The sequence below is a fragment of the Periophthalmus magnuspinnatus genome, chromosome 23 (genome assembly GCF_009829125.3).
Source record: "Periophthalmus magnuspinnatus isolate fPerMag1 chromosome 23, fPerMag1.2.pri, whole genome shotgun sequence".
Classification (NCBI taxonomy): domain Eukaryota; kingdom Metazoa; phylum Chordata; class Actinopteri; order Gobiiformes; family Gobiidae; genus Periophthalmus; species Periophthalmus magnuspinnatus.
The window spans coordinates 11,805,796-11,829,891 of NC_047148.1; the positions used below are offsets into that span (position 1 = coordinate 11,805,796).

A 24,096-nucleotide genomic window follows, 5' to 3' on the forward strand; every position below is an offset into this window, starting at 1 on the left:
GGTCTGGGTTGGGGCTCTAGGATTTAAAAGTGGACCTTGCATTTAGTCTCTGCTTGTTTGATTAATTAATTTTTATTACTTAATTAAAATGTCTTAAAATAGTAGATTAATAGATCTTCTAATAGTCATAGATTTAGTCAATAAAATGTGTAATTTTCTTGGCTTTAGTTTAATTATTAGTTTAATTATTTTTTATTTAATTTGATTTTGTTTTAGTCAGCAAAAATATTGGTGAAAACTGTGACAATTTTAGTCAACAAAATTAACAATGGTCCTTGAAGTTTATGAGGGAGAGTGTCTTGCTTGGATTAAGTTCACCCAAAATATAAAATCAGGATTATTATTCAAGCGTTACGTCTATGCTCAAATGGGACCTGCTTTTCCAATGCTTTATTTGTCTTTTGTTCTGTACAAAAAGGTGAATTTCATAATCTAAAATACCTCTCTTGTATCAGTGTTCAAACTTGAGAATACTTTTGTACTTGCAGATACGTGCTTTAAAATTGCATAGAGAGACAGTCTGCTGTGAATTACGCACTAGATGTGGTAATGAAGTTAGTAGGTCTACCAGGTCATATGGGAAATGGATTTGTAATAAGCCCAGATAATATTTTGGAGTTCAGCCTGTAAAAGTGCATAATGAAGTTAAAAACCTATCTAAGGTCTTGCTGAAATGTAATGAAAATGGGAACAGTATTGCTTTCTCTGTACTTTTTGGTTTATTAAATCTCACTTTTTCTGGTAACTCGAGCATAAAAAGACACTTTCTGTTACATTTGTCTTATTTGGTCTTTTTCACTTACAATCTCATAATGCTTGCCAGTATTCACGCTGGCACGCTTGTTCTCAACCACTCTTTTCTGTTGAGGCTCCCACTCACTTTTAATATTCTTGACAAGCTGATTGTTAAGGATGTTGTCAAAAACCACTTTCTCCTGGCAGCCTTCCGATTGTACCGCCTTTCATGTACGAAGTCTACTTAAAGGCGCAATATAATTAGAAACACCCTTCCATAGAAACAAGCAGACCCCTGTCAAAGTTACGTAGTACACCTTGAACATCCATGCAGTATGTCTCTGCAATAAATCATATACATTGGCAACGCAACAACATATTTTTGGACATTAACGTTTTACTATTGCCCATAATCCCCTTAATAACAATCAAGCCATGTTTTAGAGGATGTCGCCATGTAATTCTGGTCTGGTAATCATTTAAACATCTGAGAATCATCATGGTAGATTATTGCTTAGCTCCCAAAGCTTTACACTTACATAGGCTTCATAGTCACAGGACTGGAAGATGAGTTTTTCTGGGTGATGCTGCCAGTACTGCACCGGAGTGGACGACGTGGCCTCATTGGGTGGACGCAACGTGATTGGTTCGCACCATTCCCCTGCCTGCAGCGACAACCAATGGCATATTAGTCCACAAAATAGAACATACAAGATTACAAGATGGGATATGATGGCAATGATGGCATAAAAACATGTATTATTCTTAGACATTACTTATTGGCAAAGAAGAGTTATATCAGCTTTTCAGATTAACTTTGCAGAAAACCAGAGAAGGGATCAAACATTTTGTATAATGTGAGCGATTATAAAGTCACTACTTATTGAGGTTTAGCCAGTGAGCATTTAAAAAAATTGCAGTTTTTGAATATTTGAGGATCACAATTAAACCAATAGTATGCCTTTTCATTCTTCAGTAAATGGAACCAGATGATATTTTATATGAGAGAGGTTGTCTTGCATGCTGAGCCAAAGTCTGTGTATGTCTCTAATCTTTGCCAGAAACACGGCATGGGGCCTGGAGATGAGATCTTAAATGCAAACATGGATAAACAGCTTAGCCGAAAGCCTTTAGAAACATGGACACGGGGTAAATCTTTGCTGATTTCGAAGAGCTTATAATGTTATTACTCCATCTCTTCCCACAACCTCTAACCCCCGAGAGCTCCATGAAAAGTTTAAGAGATATACTTTTAATGCAGCAGATCTGTGGTTTCAAAACGGTGGTATGCAGGTAACATTGGGGAGTCTTGAGATGCTTAAAGTTTTTTAGAGAAACGTAATTGAATGAAATTGAATTGAATAAATGCAAGATAGGCAAATGTAATGCCATACTAAGGAACATTCCAGGCATTCCATGTGTATGAACTCTCTCTTTGTATGTTGTTTTTAATTTGTAAATGGTTTTAGCCCAGTTTAATTATGGTACAGTCATTTTTATAATTTAAAAAACATTAATCCTTGGTTAATTCAAAACTGCATTAATGATATTCATGGAAATTTTGGTCATTAGTTTGAAAACCACCAACCGCTAAAATTATTGCTTGTTGTTTATTGTTTCCTCAAATAGATACACACCGAACAGCTGAGAGATCACAAAACAAGGGCAAGGAGGGAGTTTTCTATCGAAAATAAGTATTTCTTTAATTGTTGCCCCAATCTGCCGGTGCTGACTCACACACACCATGTTATTGTGTGGGAGGGGGGGGACCACTATGATGGGTGCACTGTGAAGATGCAGAGGATAAGTGGGTGTTTGCCAGGACTGATAATACATCTCTGATTTACAGCGAGACACAAAAAGACCCTCATCATAAGGAATCACAACACAGCTGGTGCCTGCGAGTGTGCATGTGCCAAAGTCTGAGGAAGTGAGAGTTATTCTGCCAGCTCTGATTGGAAGTCACAGATCTAATTTTGTACTGGAAACAGGGATAAAATTGGCCACATGAATAAGGAGCTTAGCCAGAACTATACGAATTGTTGAGCAAACATTTTCACGACTATGGGTGGGGACAATTTAGAGGCTTTCAGCTTTTGTGTACAGAATAAATCTGGGATATGTTTGCCGATATAAGCACTGAAAATGAATAGTGTGTTTGTTTGTAAGAATTATGCAAAACCTAAGATGGCCTTGAGTGCTGCAGTCTTGCTTGTTATTAATGGCAAAGGTTAAAGTGATAAAACACTCAAGAAGCTTTTATCGGAGCAGCAAATACTTCACTTCACTCACTATTAAAACACTTTTGCAAGTCAAAAGATGCTTTTCTAATGACTACCAAAAAGGTGGATCCAATCTTGTACAAACAAAACATTGTCTCTGATGTCGGTGCCATATAATCCATCTCGTACTCTGAGAACCTCAGGGACCAGCCTCCTGATGGTGCAGCTAAAACCTGGAACAGTCTTCCTGAAGATGTGAGACATGCCTCTACTCTGACAATGTATCCAGGCTCAAAATGGTTCTGTTCAGCTGCATATAACTGAACGTTTTTTTTATTCTGCACTATTTATATTGTGATCTTATGCATGATTGTTCAAGCCCCTATACCTGAACACCTTTAACATCGAAAAAATACTAATAACACTAAACACTTTAATGATAATTTTGTGGTTAAGCAGTACTGTGTGACCATTCATAACACTAGCCCTGCCTTCATTCATCCTCCGCTTCCCTCCAATTCCTCACCATGCTGACTTGTGCCATCTGCCGCTCCAGCTTGGATCGCGGCACGTCCTCAAAGTAGTTGTCGTTGCTGCGCTGCCTTCGCCGAGCATCCGCCTGCATGATGAGGTGCTGCACGTCCAGAGATCCACCTGGTACCCCCGCTGTGTATGCTGCCTGTCCCACTGACGGGCTGAGCTGAGGGGGGGTGTGGTTCCCTCCGGGCTCCTGTCACAGAGGACAGGGGAAACAGGGAGGTTAGAGATGAGTGCGAGAGAGGGTTCATTTATCATATCATAATGTGCTGTGTCACTGCTGCATTAGTGGGGCAATTGTACTGCTTTGAACTGTCACATATAATATCAGAGGAAGAGCAGCCACACAAGTCAAACTTCTTTAAGTCTTGTGAAAAAGTGGCCTCACAATTATACGCTGTGCAAGAAGCAGACTAGAGTTCGATAGGTGATATTTCACTGTAAAAGCCTGCAATATTGATCTAAAATAATAATAATAATAAAAGATACAATTCTAAAACAAGGCTAAGTGGGGGCCAAGTAGGGAAACAGCTCTTGTAACCAACCACAAAGATGGGAATGTGTTCAGGTCAACACTTGTTTGGTAAATGTCACAAAGAATGCATTCCAATGTGGTTGTTCAAACAGCATTAAGTTTAGCTAGATGTAAATTTCCCACATTATTTTATAGCTTTAAGTGTCATAATGGGCTGTTCTTATAGTCTTATATTCACAAAAGACAGTAGTTCAAAGGAAGAGTTCATTTGCAAAAATAGAAAATTGTCTTTTTGCTACCATCTTCTACATGTATATTAATGACAGTATAATTGAAAGAATTTGCTCAAGGAGGGGTGGATTTTTTATTGTGCTAAAATCCACTTACCTTTTATAAGCAGAATTGTAATGGGCACAACCAGCACCAACCACTTTTATCCTGCTCAAACATCTCACCCTCCCTCAGCACAGACTAGGGGCAGGACAGGACTTCTTAAATTCTAAACTATAGACAGCCTCTAATCTTGATTCTCTGAAGGCCCTGAAGATTTTAATTGATCATTAGAACACAGATTGGTCCTATGTGGGAAAGGAAATCATATTGGGAAAACACACTTGCAATTAGTATTCAGGACCAATTTGCCAGGTGTGAACCATCTTGTCCATGGTGTACCTCCAGTCTTAGGTAATTAGTTCCCTTGGAAACAAGTGCAGCCACACTATATGCACCAAAGTCTACCGCTCGAATATGTTGACTCATCATTTCTGTTCATTCAAATTAATCCAAACATTGAGTGCTTACCCTTAGGGAGATGGCCCTTGGAGGTTTCTGTGGAGTGTCGTCGTGTAGCCGGTCCCCCAACGAGGCCAGAATACGTTTCCTATGTCCAATCAGACTGATCTTTAATACCTGCCAACATACAAAATATTTGAAGTTAGCGAAGTTATGAAGTACCGGTATTATAATAATGTGAGTGGAAATGGTTCATTGTTTTATTTGCGTTATGCTAAAGCTAATTTCATAAGAGCAAGAGTTCAAAGTCTGCTTTGGCTAAAATGGCACAAATATAACACATGATAAGCATTGTTGTGATTACATCAATAAAACTACTTTCTCCAGACAACTTCAGAGAGAAAGATATTGGCCCAAAGCCGAAAACAGAGCCTGCACTAATGAGACCATAATGATATCAAATGGCCCGCAGCAGATGCATACATCATGTCATTATTTTCATTACATAACAGCTCTATTATGGACATGCTTCGTTTGAAACAAATCAGACGAGAATACAACCATCCTATGTGTCCAATACAATACACAAATCTAGAAAATGTGACTTTCAACAGGAACATTGGATTAATAACTGTACCTACTCTATGGTAATTTTCTACCCACCTAAATTAATATTACATTGCATAGCCTTGAAATATCACTTCAAAACTAGAAACATCTAAAAAACAAACAAAACAAAACAAAACAAAAAAAAAACAGACAGAAAGGCAGTGTGAGAATTACATGTCTTCTTCCATCCTGCCAAAGATTTATAATACATAACATTAGACTTGGCCCAGTATATCATAGTACAGATGTTGTACTAACTTGACAATACCTATGGCTGCATTATAAAGAATCCCATGTCAAAAGACCTAAAGAAACATAAACAAGAGTAAAAGAGTAAGATGCTTAGCTTTTTCTACTTTAAATGTCTTTTATGTGAACACTATTCAAATCATAGCCACAAAAGAACAAATTATGTCTCACCGAATTTGAATGCATCATATTGATAAAACAGCTAAAACTTCAATTGTATTTTTTTCCACTAACAACCATAAAATGTAAATGTAACAGTATGGGATTGTAAACACATTGTAATGGTCTATTGATTTCCCTTGAGTGCTCATTTTGCAGGCGCTAGCACAGTTAGCTCCAAACACATCTCCACTTGGACTGGTATGAAAGCACTCATTCTTCTTCTGTGCGGTCACCAGACTGTGCCAGTGACAGGATTTTCTAAGGAGACGAGCAGGAACATGGCGGTGATTTGCACTGCTTGTACCTTCTATTGGACATTACGGGGAACATAGCTGCTGTTCTATGTTTTGTAGTCTGTGTTAGCCTAAGGTCAGGCTGGGTGATATGACAAAAAACGTATTGTGATATTTATTTATTTTTTTCTTCATATCGATAAGTAACTATTTTCAAATCAGTTTTTATTTTTGTGTTATTTGAATTTTTTTGTAATAATTTCCATGCAGAACATAAACAAACATTAATATTAAAATGTATAATAGTAGATATAATATTAAAATAATCTAAAAAGCATTTATTCAATTACAGATTTTTTTTGTGTTCACAAATAACTGAAAAAACATGCACTCTTCTAGTGAGCAGAGTCACCTCTCCACAGATATGACCTGTAACTTGACCAGGTGGCATCATCTGCTTGTCTCCATAGACAGAGGAAAGTTTAATCCCATTCTGTGGAAGATTCTAGGCAAAGAAATTAAAATCCCCGGGGAGACAAGCAGGTGGTGGGCGCTTCACCAGAAAACTTACACAGTGCACCTTCAAAACTCTATTAACTGCCCTAGCTAAAGGTATGTGTAGCAAATCAAGTAATGTGTTTGTGAGAGTGTCTTGAGGGTAAAAGGTGGTAATTAGCTTCAATGTGTGCAGCTTGCTGTGAATATAATGATTCCCCCAAACAACAGTCCTGCTTGGAGTCAGCACAACTCTCCAAGCCCAGAGACATGCAGTACACACACTTAATCATTGCACTCATCAATGGCTGCCCCACATTCAATACAGGAACATAAGAAGCTCCTGAATGCACGACATGCGTTATTTTTATATGTACCAAACATAACTCATCACTGTGCATATGCATGAGGACATCTGTAAAAAGGTCCCACTGCATCTATATAGGACACATCATTTTCAATTTGAGTTTGTAAAATAAATATCTGTGGGGTTATTTAAAGGTGCTCGGTGTAACTTTTTTGGTAAAGAGTCTACCTCCTGCCTGCTTTGCCTAGAATGTTCCACAGAAGAATTGTTCTACCTTGTCAATCCCAACCAGGCCAAGTTAAGGTCAGATCTATGGAGGGGTGATCCAGCTCACATAATGCAGATTTATTTATTTTTTGCATTAAAAACACCTATAATTTAATACATGCATGATAAATAAGTTGAATGCCATACAATGGAACATCCAACACAAAGCAACAATGGCTCTATTGAGCAAAATTGAGATGGCAAAACCTCCGCCAGAAAAGTTACACAGTGCATCTTTAAACAAAACAAACTAGACTGTCACAGAGTTCTCCATGGTAACAGTGTATTAGGGAATCAGAGCAGAGACTGCGCTGGAAGAGCTGATCTCATTGGTGCATTATGGCTGCCCTGTGCCCCCCGAGCCATGTTTAAGACATTTTTTAAAGCTTTAGAAGTTTTCTCTCTTCTATTTCAATTACACACCTGAGATTAAATGGATAATTACTCAAAAAGGACTTCACCAAACGCCCAAATTGGCAAAGGACTTCAAAGATCAACAGTTAAACGTTTCTGGTAATCACAGATTTCATTAAGCAATTCTCTTCATGTTATTTCAGACAATTTTTTTGTCTTTCAAGATAAGGCCAATGCCAGTTGTTATTTATTATTATTCAAAACGATGATAACTGCACCCTTTAGGATATGATAACACATTTAATCCACATAGTATTGCATAACTGTGAGTCACTACTCTATACCTCTAGCCAGAGGAAACTGCATTACCTAACTTTAAGCTCTTTAATGATTTAAGACTGATTAGATGTTTTCTGCTTGAGCTGTTCAAAATGACCTAGATGGTGACTTTTGCAGTAAAAGTGCTGAAATATTTAGTCCATGTCAGTCTTTTGGGAGAAGCGAGCGTGAATTGCCCCAGAGTGGATGCAGTGCATATCCACCTGAATAGGAGGTCATTGTATAATACTTGTTTGTGTATAACACTTTACCTTATGCAACTGTGACTACTTTAACTACAGTACGGCCCTCACCTCAGCTCCAGGTTCAACAGTTGCCATGGTAACGCAGCAGTCACCCACACACTCCTCTCCAAAAACAGGCCGCGGACACTCACACACAATATTAGTTCAAACAGATGTTACGAAGCTGGAGGAGGATTATGCCTTGTTATTCCTGAATGAACAAAGAATGCATGTAAGTCTAATATTATACACTGCTATGCGTGTCATGGCAGCCTTAATATAGGACTATTCACCTTTAAATTAGCAGCAGGTTCAACAGAGCTGTGTCCCACCACCTGTGCACACTGGACATCCTCTGCTGCTGCATTCACATTAGTTTCTCTTCTATTTAATTCAATACACCAAGTTGTGATGGTGTAACCTCACCTCTATAAGACAGAGCTTACGTGAGATAAACTGTCCAACTACATTATTCAGTCTAGACAATCTAAATGAGGCAAATAAAAACCCCAAAACTTCTATTTCTATTTTACAAGGACAGAATTAAAAGAGCTGTTAGAAATGCAAATGTGACTAAAAGTAGGTCCCTTATAATGAAGCATTCAAACAAAATGTAATGTAATGCAAATTAGTCAGTCAGTCAATTTCAAAAAGCCAAACATCCATTCTATACAATGATTATTAACACTAACAGGGGTGTATTTAATTACCTTGGCTTTTCGTAATCAATATCTACCAATTTTCTCTTGTGTTGTAACTGTTATAACTAAAGGCAAACAATATATGATAATCCATCTTATTATTATTACACATAATAGGATTTAAGATGTCCTTAAATTTTATTACATGTAGAATGCTCCACCCTCTGATGTGGCGCCATGGAGAGGAAGTCATGTCTAGGGGTTAAATACTGTCTGGTCTTTATTTAATTACACTATTGAGTTATTTGGAGCCAGTTTTGTGCACTTTGCGTGTGGTATGTGCGTAAATGTGTGGCTGAAGCGATCAATGCTATAATTCCGTTAACAGTCCTCTTAGCCCAGACTGAGGAACCTGATTAACGGATTAGCTGACACAAAGTTCAGTTCACGAAGCGTTGCCATTTCCTCACCACAGATGCAGTAGATACAGTTTTACATGAAATATATATTTAGAGTAAAAAAGGTGGAGCAGGTTAGTGTTTTTTTTTTTTTTTACCAGGCTCATTGTGGAACAGGTCTTTTTTATGTTGTCCTACTAAGAGAACAAGGCACCATTGTATTTGTATTTTTCAAGAAAAACTCAAATTTTGTTATGCAAGGGTAATATTTATTTAGTTCCTATCTCTCATAAGCCCACACATAAACCTAGCACATCTCTAACAGTCACATACAGGGATTTTTGGCCTCTACACAACAGTTTCAGATGGGGAAGTGAAGCAGTGTTGATCAGCTCTGCACAGCCAATCAGCTCTCATCCCAAAGCATCATATAGTGACAAGCCTGGCTCGTTCTACAAGTGTGCAATATATAAAATGTTTTCTAATTAAATGAATACAGCATATAGTACAACCACAGACTGTATATATAAATGGACATAGCTAACCTGCTAGCAGCTATGTTTGAAATAGGAAGTTATCATGGGCACACTTCTGGCTCCAATTCACTTTACATTGAAAAACTGTCTCTCTTTGTAACTGCTGCTGTCAGGCTCGTCATTTAAGTCTTAAAATGTCCGTTTTTTTTGTTTTTTTATGTCACTATTGTGTCCGTAAATCAAGATATGCTCATAAATAACAGAAAAATCAGCTGCCTTCTTTCCCCGAAGTCACTCCCGCTAGCATTCGCAACAGGTTTGATTGGAAGTATTGCTAAGTGCCTCGTCCCTGCCAAAATAGTGGTGTGGGCGGGAAGGGGCGTTACCTTCAACAGCTTCGCTCCAAATTGGCTCTTTGGTTGCTAGGATACTTGTGGTCAGAATTTCAAATATGGAACTCTGCTTCATATTGGCCTCTATAACTGCCAGCTTCGATAACGCTATGGGTGACGTCTCTTCTTTATACAGTCCATGAGTACAACAAATACACTTACAATACACTTTCTGGGAAGATCAAACAGAATTTACTAATTTAGGAGAAAAAGTACGTTCGCTTTACAGATTTGCATACTGCACTTGGCTTCTATCTATAGATTTGCATTGCTGCCTTTCAGAAAAATGAAGTGCAGACGTTTCAGATTGTGTAATAAATATTTAAGTGAGGATGATGACAGTAGCATTTCCTATTGAGGCCATAGCAGAGAAGGTCTATTTTGTGTTGGCCAGAAGAGTTGAGGTGAGGCAGGTCAAATCACTGGAGCAGAAAGCTACAGAGAGAATCAACAGTCCCAGTACTGTTTGTGCTCAAGCTAGCACACACTTTTAATGATGTACAAGAGAAAGGACCAAGAAACTCTTTTATCCATCTGTCCACTACAGTTAAACTCCTCTCTCATCGCTATGCCATTTGTTTTGACTGACTCCCTTTTCACATAACTGAGTGCAAATCCCAGAGACTTTGATGCATTTCATAGCACTTTTTTTCTTCTTTTCTTTCTTTCTTTCTTTCTTTCTTTTCTTCTCTTGATTAGTGTTTCACAAACAGTGATATAGGTCTCTACTGCAGCACTACTCTGAATCTTAATTTAATCCTAGTTTAGACCTGGGGTCACTTTAACTGGTGCACACATTTAAATACAAGATTTACAGGAATATCCATTGTACAGAGGTATGTAGAGATTGAGAAACATAAAAAACATTATGTTACTGCCCAGATTTACCAAACATCCATAGAGATTAGCAAAAGCAACATAAAAGCAAAAGAAAAAAAATCAGATGAACTGGTGAGTCACTTCTGGTAAATACATGTATCACACTATATTTTCAGAATTCTTTTGAATGAACACCCAATATTTTGCATCATTGGTTTTACATTGGACCAGACCCTAGTCCTGATTCTGACTGATGTAGATGGATACTTAAAAAGCCAGAATAGGCAGTTGGATTAATACATGTGAAACGTTTGAACTCAGTCTCACCATTATGATAACGCAGCTACATTAAACATACGACATATCATAGCTTGCATTCTCTACAGACTATTTCTGTTTATCTGTGGTGGTTTAAACATACCCTTGATTGATTATTTGAGTTAATTGCAGTGTGCATCTGCCCCAGGCCAATGCCAATACCACCAATCACCTGCTCCCCCACGGCGGTGACCTCTGCTGCAGCCACAGCCCTCCCAGACATTTTCTCCTCATATGTCAGTATTAGTTGGACATCATTCACCAATCACCACCTCTCTGCACTTCAACAGACCAAAACCCCAATGGGATATAGGGTTACTTAAATGGGTAAGGTCAGAATACATTACAAGGTAAATCGATTAGTATATTGATCAGTGAATGGCCTTTCAACAAAAAGAATTTTTGCGCTAAAAAGGACTGCTCAAGATATACCAAAATCACAATTTGACTTGGTATCAATACTCAAACCATTATCAAAACTAGATTTTTTGCAACGGTTGCAATTATTTAGATCCATAATAGAATGCCCTCTGCAAAGAACAAAATATCTTGTCTTTTTCTAGAAAAAAAAAACAACAATCATGTTCTGAAATTATTCTTGTATTATTTTATCAGTTCATATCTGTCTTCTCTCACATGTTTACAATGTGCACTCTGAACTGAATCCCACTTTTGAAACATATTTCACACATTATAAACACATTTTTCCCCCAAAACCATGCAGCCCAATTGTTAAAAACAGGTAGAGGAAAAATAAAACCCAAAATATAGTGATGAGCTTGAAAGCAAAGCGACTAGACGAAATTGCGCAATTACTTACACTGGTTATGGGCTTTCTATGTTAATACCCATTCACCTCCAGCATCTCCCACTTGCCGCTCTCGTTTCATCATTTATTAAACTCCTGTGTATCATTTAGAGCTGCAGCTTTTTCAGACAGAATAATTACTATTGATTAGCGTGGCCTCTCAATAGATTATACTCACACATTTGCTTAAACACACTCAGGCGGAGAAAAATCAACTCAAAGTCTACAGACAATGGGTTCATCAGATTTGATCTACTCTCTGGTCATATTTATAAGGCAAAAATATACACTACATTGCTATGTATATTATACTTCTCAATCAGACATCACAGTTTAAACATTTATTTATCAGATTGTTGTGTAGCGCTACAGTCCAGACACAGATCTGGAGGAGCTAGAGGAAACCGGAGACCATAGGTTACCTAGCAACCAGTGAGGAGAGAAAAGTCGCAGCGAATCGTGGTGTAATAAATTATGTGAAAAGAGACCAATGGAAAGGCCAAATTTGAGAGCTGAGAAATGACTCGTCCAATCAGAGGTGAGTGTTAATAGGCCCGCCCACATGAAGACAGATACATCTCCATTAATAGAAGGAGAAGTGTAAGTATGACTGGGAACACTGGAGGGGGAGGTAGGGAGGTAGGGGGGTAGGGGAATAGAAAGACGCAAACATAAGGAAAACATGGTCTAACCAGGGCAGCATAATAAAGAAAAAAACTCATGTACAAATGGAACTCATGAACTGAATCAAAAAAAGATCACAGAGGAGTTGTGGTGGGTTATTTTTATGGGACTACTATTTGGCATAAAACTGAACCAATTTGCAAAGTAAAGGAAATATGTTTATAATAGAGAAATATATTGTTAAGTATCCTATGCTAAAATATACCGGTACTCCATGCCACCGCTACCTGATTTTTAGCATGCTCAAATATTTAGGCTACACTAAACCAACCAACTTAAATTAGATTTTGGCATAATAAATCATAATAAATAACATACAGAGAGAAAGGATTTCATGTTCATCATTAAAGGTATAAGACTTAAATACCTTATAAATAAAACAGCTCTTATAATATAACTAAGGGTCCATGGCAGGACAGTAAAGAAAAGAGATTCATTTGGGTGCCAATGAATTATCATTATTTGTGACAAAAACAGGCAGTAGTGTTTTTGTTGTAGTAAGAGACAGACAAAAACAAACTTGCAGAAGTCAACATCCAAACTAAGCCGCCACAACAGTCGTACAAAATTAGCGGTTTATTAAAAGCTGCCAACGTGAGGTCACAGCTTGGCGACTAAAGATAGAGCAAACACTTGTCTTTCAAAATTTGTGGTTGTTCTACATACAGGTCTTACTTAACCTATTGTATCTGCAAAAGTCAAATAGAAAGATCAAATTTTAGGAGTAAAAAAAATGGATAGTTGTTAATTATTTAATCTATACATTTCAGCACGCAATAGACCAGGTTGTAATCATGGATCTTGTAACACCAAATAAAAATTTTTGTCATTTCAACTGATTTGTCCAGGGATCTTTTGATAAGTAAGGGAAAGATTAATGGGACTGATCTGCAGTCAAATTAAAAACTAAATTGCGTTGTAGTCACTTGTTGTAATGCAAAGAGATGCCTGCATCCCGTGTTGTACACTTAGATCCAAAACCACCCACAGTGTTTTCTCTCTGTACTTCCTTGTATAACAGCTGATTATTGTAAAGTCACACTCAGATTTACATTGTACAGTCCATAGCATCAGCACCAATCAGCAATAACTCACAACTGTATATTCCAGTGTCCCAGATTTCACTCTCTCTTTAAAAGTAAGATGTTGCAAATAAGGAAAGGACACAAATTAGGGCATCAGTTGGCAATGCGCATGTTTAAAAGCACTGATGTTAGCTTACTGCATTTTTTCCTTCTTTGATTTGCTTGTCCAAACCTAGATCAACAGACAAGACCTGGCGTGTATATTTTTGCGGAGTTTGGATTTCATACCTTTGACAAACTTGCCAACAAAGTGCACATTCCTTAAAACGCAAAAATAAGCAAAGGGGACATGAGAAGGTATGCTAGTAGATCCAGCTGATCCTAATATCTACAAATAAAGTCCAGTCGCACAGAGAAAACTCGGCCAGACACAATTGGTGTTTATCACAAGCAAATCAATGGGTTGCTCTACGGAAATATGTCTATGTCCGCAAACGCACTTATCAACAATTATTAATACTTAACACACAATAAACTCACAAAAAATGTAAATGGCTTGGGTGGCATACATTGAATACAGTAATGGTATGTTGTTAATCTGTTGATAATGTTGCAATGCATCATGCACAATCACATCTAAATACTAACAACCACTCTCTTCTTCTTCTTAAATATGGTGTATCACTGTAGAAGGCTTACCTAGGTCCACTTAGGATGGGACTTCTTTCCAATGACAGCAGTTCCGTACTTGTTTTCTGTAGCTTGTGGCTCTTCTCTCAGATGGAGCCTATAACTGTATCCTGCCTTTAGCCTCCACCAAAGCGCTCCTTAATTCACTCGTCGCCTCCTCACAACCAGCTTTGTCTCCGTTCTTCTCACACTCTGCAGATTTCCAACTCCTCCTCTTTCCTTCTACTACAGCTTGCGGCAGCCAGACTACATCTCCTACATGTCTCTGCCTGAGCTCCCTCTCTCTCCTCTCTCTCTGTGTACACACGCTTGCCCCCCCTCACTGCTCCGCCCCCTCCCAATCGAGCCGTCACTATGGAGACACCGGGCCCATACCGCGACAAGCTGGAGCATGCTCACGTGCATGGAGCAGTGCAATGCAGGGGTTAAAGGAACTCTCTGACGGGCCAAAAAATGTAATATTTATCTTTATGATTATGATACAAACAGGTCAAGTGGCTAAAATTCAGAGACTGTTGCATGTGTTTTTAGAGGTAGAGAAACCGGAGCACCCAGAGGAAGTCTATAGGACATGGAAGTACTGATAAACTCTCAGATTGCACGTTCAGATACTAATTATATGGAAATGCAGGTTGGAACAAGTCAGAAAGGGCATACAAAAAATATTAAATAATGCTCGAAATACATTCATTCCTAAACACTGACATTCTTTCCTGGAAACCACAACCTGGGTGAGGTTCATTTAAATGATGAGCATATTGTTGTGAAATATATGACTTTACTTATTGTGAAACAAATTATTTAAAACCGCATGCTCCTGTCTAACCATATTAGCGAAGCTTCATTTCTATCAAATACTACTATAAATGATTTGAACATTTAAACCAACTTTGTGGAGTTTATTCTTTATCTAACACCAACCAAATCACACGGTGAGAAGTGGAAGTGTGAGAGCCAAATAAGGCTATAGTGAAGCACATTTACAGGAAAGAACACCACTGAGCAAGGTAAATCCGCCTACTTCTAAATTAACACCAGATAACATGTAACATTTCACTGTAAACCATGTGTTCAGTCTCCACTGTATTTAGACAATAGACATATGTGGCAATTGGAGCAAAGATTAAGAAAGATATTTGTCTGTATGACATTGAATTATATGAATCTTCAGTCTTGTCATTGCAAGTTATACCACAATCCAGCTATATTAGGACTAATAAAACAGCACAACTAACAAAAGGAAAAATAAGTCAAGGAAAAATGAGGAAGTACTACGTAGCGTTGTCAAAAGTATTAAAATCAGATGCTGATCAATACTCAAACTATTATCAAAACTAGATTTTAACAAGTATCAAGACTAAAAAAGTCACATTAATGAATCTTTCCTGAATAGCTTTAGATTGACCACCAGCGGTAGCTGTACCAGAGTTTGAGATGGCCTGGTATAGGATACACTCCTGCAGTGTCTAACAAAGACACAAACCATCTGGTGCTGGCTGAGACAATCTGTCCATTTGGAGCTCTGACAGAGGAGGTGATAAGGATAGGAACATGGAACACATAAAAAGTCCTTGGATCTGTGTCAGCAAATGTAATTCAGCCCCCAAAAGCACATAAAACACAACCTAATTCATTTATACAAAGTGCACATATCTGGTCTCTATGGTAACTAGTAGCTGTCATGGCAACCGAGTACAAGACTATCATCAGGACCGGTCTCGATTTACTTCTTTGACTCATCATCCTGTTACACGCAAACCATTTTGTAAGATTCTTGAGAAATTTAGTTAAAGAAATCATTTTGAAATAAAGATGTTGCAATAAAACTGATGCAAGGATAAAGCCACGTACTGTACCTAAAACACCAGGAAACCCAGAGGCAGGCCTTCACATGACCAAGTGAGGAAGCACACGTCCTCACTACCAGAGGAAAGGACACAACTGGATGTTATTTACCTCTGTTGTGTGTGTGTGCATGTGTGTGTATTATTTTCATGTGTCTACACAGTTTACAGTATACTGAAGAATAAATACTTTCTTTGTTATGGTGTACTGATATGATTGCACTCAAACATACATTTTTTCTTTACTTTAGATCAGTTCACTTATTATCACTCCTTTGTCAAATCATACTTTTTTACACTTTTCATCTTTAAGTCATATGAACTTACTATAGAACTTACTATAATGTGTCTGCTTAACTATTGCAAAGGCATCTCACTGATACACACATACCACACAATGAGAGGTCACTGTATAGCCCCCCCCCTACAGTCCCCACTTGCTCACAAACAGTCATTTACCGCCGCTATCCCGAGTGATATCAGGGTTCACTCATGTAGAAAACATTACTGAAATCACTCCTGGAGGACCATAGACTATCTGCACTCCACCAGCACGACGCGCCTTTCCAAAAACCAAATCCATTTCTAATTGCCTCACACCAGCTCTCTGAGGACTCACTTGAAATGAGAGCAATTTGCAGCTTTGACGCATTTTATCAGCACTTCCAGAGAAGACAATCAAACAAACAGAAGAACAACAGTGCCATCTTGTGGTCACAAATAAGCAATGACTGCATCTTAACATACTGCAGAGAAATGAATATGTATTCAGCAGAGGGAGACAGAAACATCAGTGAATGGACTAGGAGGTTTTGAAAATTGTTGTCTTATGTCAGTGCTGTGAAAAAAAAGATTTCTATAGCTTCAGGTTGTCAAAAAAATAATAATACAAAATACCCAGAAATGATTCAAATCTAGATACTCATTTCAACAATTATCAATACTGACAAAATTATCATATATAGCACAAATTTGAACTTTTCCTGAATAGTTTTAGAATGATCTTGATCTATATCAGCGTTAGTATGAGACTGCATGGTAACATGAAACAAGGAACTATTATTTTGTATTTGTTACATGCGTATTACACGCTGTCTTAGCATTAGACATACTGTCTTAGCCATCGTATTTATCTTTAAATAAATAACCAGTAAATATGTTTTTGGAGGGGTTGCTATGCATTCTTTGATATGATATAGACCTATGACTAAAGGCCTTTATTCTTTAATCAGAAATAATGAATAGGTCCTGGATTAATTACCACCATTACGAGCAAGTGAAGGCTAATTAGCTCAACCCATTGAGTTTGGAGATTAATAATACAATTTTAAAGCAGAAATCTGAATTAAAATGTGCTATTTAACTTCTGAATAATGGATTTCAATTTATTTTTTTGTTATAGCAATTAAAAAACTGCATATACTTTAGTGTAAGAGCTCTGTTTTCTTAGGTAACCTTTACTTTACCTCCTGGGAGGATATAAGTAAAGGGAAACCAGAATGTATGATGAAAGCTACAGTAAGAGTGTATTGCTCTGAATGCCCTTTATGAAGATCAAATGTTATGGCAGATTTGACCTGAGTGATTGATGTAAATATAAGAGTCCTGACACAGCTTTAGGGCCAGAGCAAAGAGCAGCCCTCTAGTCTTCAGTGTACAACAGATGAACTGCCTCAACCTTGTGCTGAGAAAAAGGGCATTCTTAAAACCAATTGGATATTAATACAAAATAGTTTAAATTTGCATAATTAATTTCACTAATCTGTTATTTATTCTGCGTGGCTTTCTTTTCTTTTATTAAGTCTACCTAAATAACAGTTATTGCCATTTATTTGTACTATTTTGGATTTCATGTTTTTAAAGTCATTGTAGATTAGACAAGTTCTGAGATGCAAAATTACCACACATAATTCAGAACAGAATCAATTGTTGTTGTTTTTTTATTTCACAATGTTTTTATTACACATTTTTTGTAATTGACTAATTGAGCAATATTTGTAATCCTGAATAATATTTGATTAATTGCACAGCTCTACAGTGCAGATAAGATGACAACATTCTACTTTATATTTAAAGTATGTTTTAAGTTGCTCCACTAAAGTATCCAAGGTACACTGACCTCAACTCACAACACTATGTCTAGTCTACTGTACAAAGTTGTGACTTCAAATCAATTTCAGTAAAACATCTTATTGCTGGTGTTGTGTATTAGAGCACAATTTTCTTCTTGTTTTAAAACTTTTGTTCATCATTGTCATAGAAAAGCCTTATCATATGTTGACAATTATCTAAGCACATTCTGGCTCAAATTCAGTTTCTATATAAGATAAAAATAGATTTGCACCATGTAAATAGAATATGCATAACAAAAAAGCCTAAATGAAACACCTGTAAACCTGTACACCTATATACTACAGCTCATATATATGCAAAAACACATTCACACATTGGCTGCCTCACATATGCGTTTACACAGCCTCACACACAGACACAGCGCAGTGTGTGGGTGGTATCCCCAGTGCCGTCAAACATCTTGCATCCCACATGCTTATATAACTCCCTCTCCACCTCCTCCAGCCGATCACTCATCTCTTTATCCTCCACTGGGAAGGGAAACATCCATTTTCCCATCTCCATCCCATTCAAAGTGCTCCGCAATCAGGGGTGATTTGGTTACACTCGGGATATCAAAGGGGCACATCGTTTTGATGAAATACTGCGGCGGAAAGACCCTCTCCTAAGTCAAGATATTACAGCGCGTGACACAATCTGTACCACTTGTAGCAAATGTCAAACACAGCTTTAAATATATGAAATATTATTAATTGTATTCAAAAATAGGCTAATGCATAAACTAGAAAGTGCATATGTTACTGGCAAAGTAGGACATGATCAATATTCTCTACTTTGGCCTTAATGGCTTAAAAGAGAGAATCTAAGTACAAAGTAAACTGTTTGCTGTCATTGTTAAAATCAGCTTTCTCTTTCTTATTCTGTATTATGTTTTAGCAGTTGTTGAGGGCTTTTTTTTGGCAGATTTAGCCTGTACTTCACCTCGCTCACTGCGATCCAATTAGTCCGTTTTTAGCAGCGTTTTCACACATTTCATTCATTTTATCAATGGTATACAACAAATGACAAAAATGTTCTAGATGCAAATAACATTTAATAATATAACATAAAAATAACATAGTAGGGGCCACAAAGAAGGTTTGTTAGCATAAGTCTTGCCATTAGGACTACAATGAGTAGGAATGCACCAATACTGGTAATGGGTATCGGTCCAATACCAGGTGCCAGTACTCCTATTTGTCAATGTGCCTCTGATACCAAGAGCTGATGCCACTATAACTGGGCTGTTTCTTCGTTTGAAGCTCACAGTTCACCTCGCAGCTGGGCAGTGAGGTCTGAACAGTGAGCTCTGAGCAGTGAGCTCTGAGAAGTGAGCTCTGAGCAGTGAGTGCACATGAACTGCGAAATGCACATTAGGCTCAGCTTTAATCATATGTGACTGTCACATGAACTATGAAAATATTTAGGACTCTTAAAGTTATAGTTCACAAAGGATGTCAGCACAGTGCTTGTGTTTACAAACTAGCAGGCTACAGTGGCTAAGTAGCAGTGGCGATTCTTTACTTGTGCATGCACTGAGACTTATTGTAATTGACAAACAATCTAGCAAGTGAATCGAGCGGCTTCAGAGCTGTTAAACATTATAGTATAGTATGTCCATATTGGTCAAAGTGTTGCTGTGGTAAAGTAAAATAACACTCACTGTTATGCTAAAAGGGGCTCGTTAGCAGTCAGCACACACCAAGACCAAAGTAGTAAATTTTAAAGGTATTTCTCTAAACTATATTGAAATTATGCATACATTATACAATTATACACAACTAGTGATTTCAGTAGAAATTTAAAACAGCACCTCAAATAGGTGTTCCAGTGAAAAAGTAAGCTATACTATAATTAAATTGTATATAAATATATAATGAAATAACAAATAGGATAATAATAATAATAATGTTGGATATTAAATAATGAAATAATTAATTAGATTTACCACTGTAAAAGAAGCTTTATAAAAATAATGCTGGGTGTCGGCATCGGTACTAGGTATAGGCAAGTACTCAAAATTAAGTACTCATACTCGTACTCGTTTTGGAAAAGTGGTATCGGTGCATCCTTAATATTGCCAAATACGGATATCTCGATATTTCAGGAAGAAGGGTTTCAGAGATTACACTACATACAGTATACTGTATCTTCAGTGTAATTTTGGTGTAAATGTGACTGATTTTGCAAAACTGGTTTTGATATTTGCTATTCTGATAGCTCAGTTTTCTTCAGTGTGGGTATTTGGATAAAATACCGTAACATCCAGCATGTAAATCTGTAATTTGTTAATTTATTTCAATTAGATTTCTTTACAAAAATGGTTTTGGACAAAAAACACACCTGTTCATATGTGTAACAGTAAAGTGTGAAGAGCCATTGCAGACTGCACTAAACCAGTGATTCTCTGTGCTCATTGACAGCAGGACTAAGAATTTGAGCTGCAGTGCTGAATGGAACAACACATAAAAAACATGAACAAAGTTTGAGTTTTGATTTTAAAAAATTGCTTTTGGGGAACAACTGATCCGTTTTGAATGTAAAACTACATTTTACTGCCAATCCAACATATATGCCTTAAATAACATAAAATCCTTGAATAAACCCTGTGTGACACTTAAACACATTAGACATTCTGTAGAATGATTATCAACTTTGCCTGTAACACATACACATATAGTTCATTAGACATCCTTGAGCTACAATGTACCTATTACTAATAGACCTTTTTAAATGAGTCCTTCTCATTCTCATTTGACCTCAGGCATCAGTCACAAAAGAGATGAGATAACCTGATTAATTTAGATTTCAAAGCACTGCATGTTCATTTGTGGACACTGGAGATACAGTACATTCCCAGCATGCAACAAGTGCAACAAGTGTACAATAAACAATGTAATGCACCAGTTTGTTTTAATGTTAAATGGTATTTGGCTTACAAAATTTCCTGATTGATATGGTACGCTTAGACTCCAAATCCTTCATAAAGAAACACCATTTATACAAAACTGGATTTTAAATCTCAAGGTTAAAGCTTGGGGTTTTCAAGTCTCAAAAGGCACTTATTTAACTGGACTATGAAGGTGTGAAGGAATGAAATGCAAAAGGGTAGATGAGGTTTGTCACTGAAGCTGTATCAGATGATGCAAATGTGGCAAAACAAGACATTCTGTGCTTTACCTCTGAATAAAACTGTAAACCTATATTATTAAAAAAATCATACATATAAAATGAAATATCATCAAGTTAAAATGATAAGTTAAATTATATAAGTTGCATGAATAATAAGTATATTGTTAAATTGTTAAACCACAGGTTTCACCTTTAACCTCTGGCCATAGCTTATTGATCTGGTTCCTGGAAACAATTGAGGTCTATGACACAGGAATCTATAATATTGTTGATTTGAAGAAAATGCATGTGGAGTCAATATTCTCTTCTAAAAACAGCATTTGTGGGTCATAAACAAAGGCACTTACATTGATTAGCTCTATCTCCCAGATCTTCTTGACCAGCTCCATGGAGGTGTAGCCATTCACAAGGAAAGACTTGGTGTAGTCCCCAAGCTCCAAAGACTCCAGCCACTCTGCCACTGAGGTGGGGTTGTTCCCATCATAGCCAACAGGCCTCACCTGTAGAAAAGAAAAACAGGAACTGTGAATTAGGGTTATTTCTTCTAAAATGTCCATGAAATAGAGTTAGGGTAACTTTGTATGAGGAACTTATATCCCTCTGGTCAAATATGTTTGTTAGTACAGACTATATGTAGACTATAAATCAAAACGTAGGCATAATGATACAGTATTTATAGTGATTCATTACAGGAAATAGAGTTGCTTGTTGCTTTTACAGTACAGTATATTTTGTGTTGATCAATATATCTAGAAGCATCAGAAAAAAACAGTTTTAGAGATGTGCAAAAAGAAAATAAGCATATAATCTATACAAAAACTATTACAAGAACACACACACTATAATACGGCCAGATTAAACCAGTTGTAGTACTAACCCTGGGTAGCAGACGTATGGCCTGGAGGAGTCGTTGTCTGTGCGCAGAGTTAAGAATCCCAATCTCCAGCAGGTCCTGGTCCTCCACCACATTACTGCCCTGAAAGTAAACAAAAATGGCATAAGCATCTTTGCAACACAGAAATGGTAGTTGTTATGTTTTAAGGATAATTGTTTAAGGCCTAACAAAGCTCAAGGGTTGTACTTTTCATCCTAATTTCTGGACAAATACCAAATAAAACACAAGATTGTAGCATTGTAGCATTAAACTTATTGATGTTGAATTTATATAATTATATTATGTTATATTATATTTTATTGCCTTATGTTGCATGTGAGGGGTTGCCTTTTCAGAGACCTGCAACTTGACCTGGTGGACAAATAAGAGTCAGGTTTGTGGAGATGCAAGCTCCACATTCATTTGAGTCTATATTTGTGCTAAAACAGTGGTGTTAAATGCAACAAACAATTTCTAGTGTGTACAAAATGCAACCTAGTCTGACTGAAAACCTCCATTAATTACAACAACAACAACAACTGAACATCTGCTATGAAACAATGAGTGTAACACAGAGGTTACACCCAGTGGTTGTCAACCCTCGACCCATTCACAAAACAGAAACACACAGCAGGTCTGCATAAGCCACAGTTTCACCCTTAATTAATCCAGTGGCAGACCTATCAGGCCCCCTCCTGCAGGGAGGCAGACAGAGCAGGCTTCATACTTGCACATAATTCAGGTGAGAGCAGAGGGAGCCGAGGTGGAGATGTGCAGAGCATTCACAGAGATGCTGCACAGGCAAAACTGACTCCCAAAACTGTCACTAATACAGACACCAGAAAAGAGGGGTAATTTCTGGAATAGTCATAGATAAATATAGAAAGCAGACAGGGCATGAGGATGTAGTCCAAGCACCATCAACACAGCTGTCACAGAGGATTGAAAGGTGACATTTACTAGTCAGACCAAACACACATGAAGGAGCAAGATACAAGATTGGAGTCTTCCTACTCTAGGCTTTCAAATCAAAGTTTTAAAAACAGTCTGACATTTTAACTCAATATATGAGATAGCCATCAACCTGTCCGAGTCCACAACAGACATAGAGATATACACTAACCCGCACAGTTTAGGTAGTTTACCGTAGAATGTTGACTATATAATAACTCCATACTATTGAGCAAAAATAAAGCATTTTCAAAGGTTTAACTTTTTGGGTGGTGAGTCTGCCACGTACTTGTCTCCAGATGATGTGATTGTTTTGCTTGGATTGTTCCATAGAGATAAGCAGGTGAGATCACAGTGCCAAGTTACAGGTCAGATCTGTGTTGAAGTGACCCTGCTGTGTAAGAATGGATGTTTTTAAGGTATTTTTGAGCAATAAAACAGCTGTAATTAAATGAATGCTAGCTAGATATATTTAATGCCATACTGTGGAACATTCCAGGTAAACATAGGCTACATAGTTCACCTTTAATGTGGTTTTAAATTGGGTTTTGTGTATTTTTTTCATATAGATGAGCTGGGTCAGGAAGGACCTCCAGCATAAAACATATGCAAAATAAAAAAAAAAAAAAGGAATTTGCGAAGCGTTACTGGACAAATGAATATTGTTATTCTGAATCACAGTTGCATCACATGTACAGTAAACACGTTCAATTGCTCAAACACTAACTTTTATACTTATCCTTTCATTAAGAAATAGTACATTTAACTATTCTTCTATTTAAACTTAGTATCAATTATTCAAGAGATATAATTCTTCCTTCCAACAGTGCATATTGCATTAATCGATATATCAGGAAGCAGCTGCTGACTTTTGCACTGCAACAACCTGTTCCACCCTTTGTGTGAGAGGAGTTCATAGATCAGCTCCCAGTCTGTTTGACACAGCTCTGAGGAGACTGGGCAGGGATCTTCACAGCACAATAATGAGACAA

The 24,096-nt window shown here is 37.3% G+C and overlaps 1 protein-coding gene across 8 annotated transcripts in view; it reads right to left on the reverse strand.

The window, feature by feature from the left end:
* anks1b (ankyrin repeat and sterile alpha motif domain containing 1B) overlaps positions 1–24,096 on the reverse strand; it is a 151,007-nt gene that overhangs the window by 13,136 nt on the left and 113,775 nt on the right. For all 8 annotated transcript variants that reach the window (XM_033989425.2, XM_033989428.2, XM_055231475.1 and 5 more), the window contains 5 exons: positions 22,157–22,255; positions 21,627–21,779; positions 4,771–4,878; positions 3,484–3,687; positions 1,275–1,400 (listed from right to left, as the gene is read on the reverse strand). In XM_033989425.2, coding sequence (XP_033845316.1) covers positions 1,275–1,400; positions 3,484–3,687; positions 4,771–4,878; positions 21,627–21,779; positions 22,157–22,255 — 690 coding nt within the window. The remainder of the gene's footprint in view (positions 1–1,274; positions 1,401–3,483; positions 3,688–4,770; positions 4,879–21,626; positions 21,780–22,156; positions 22,256–24,096) is intronic.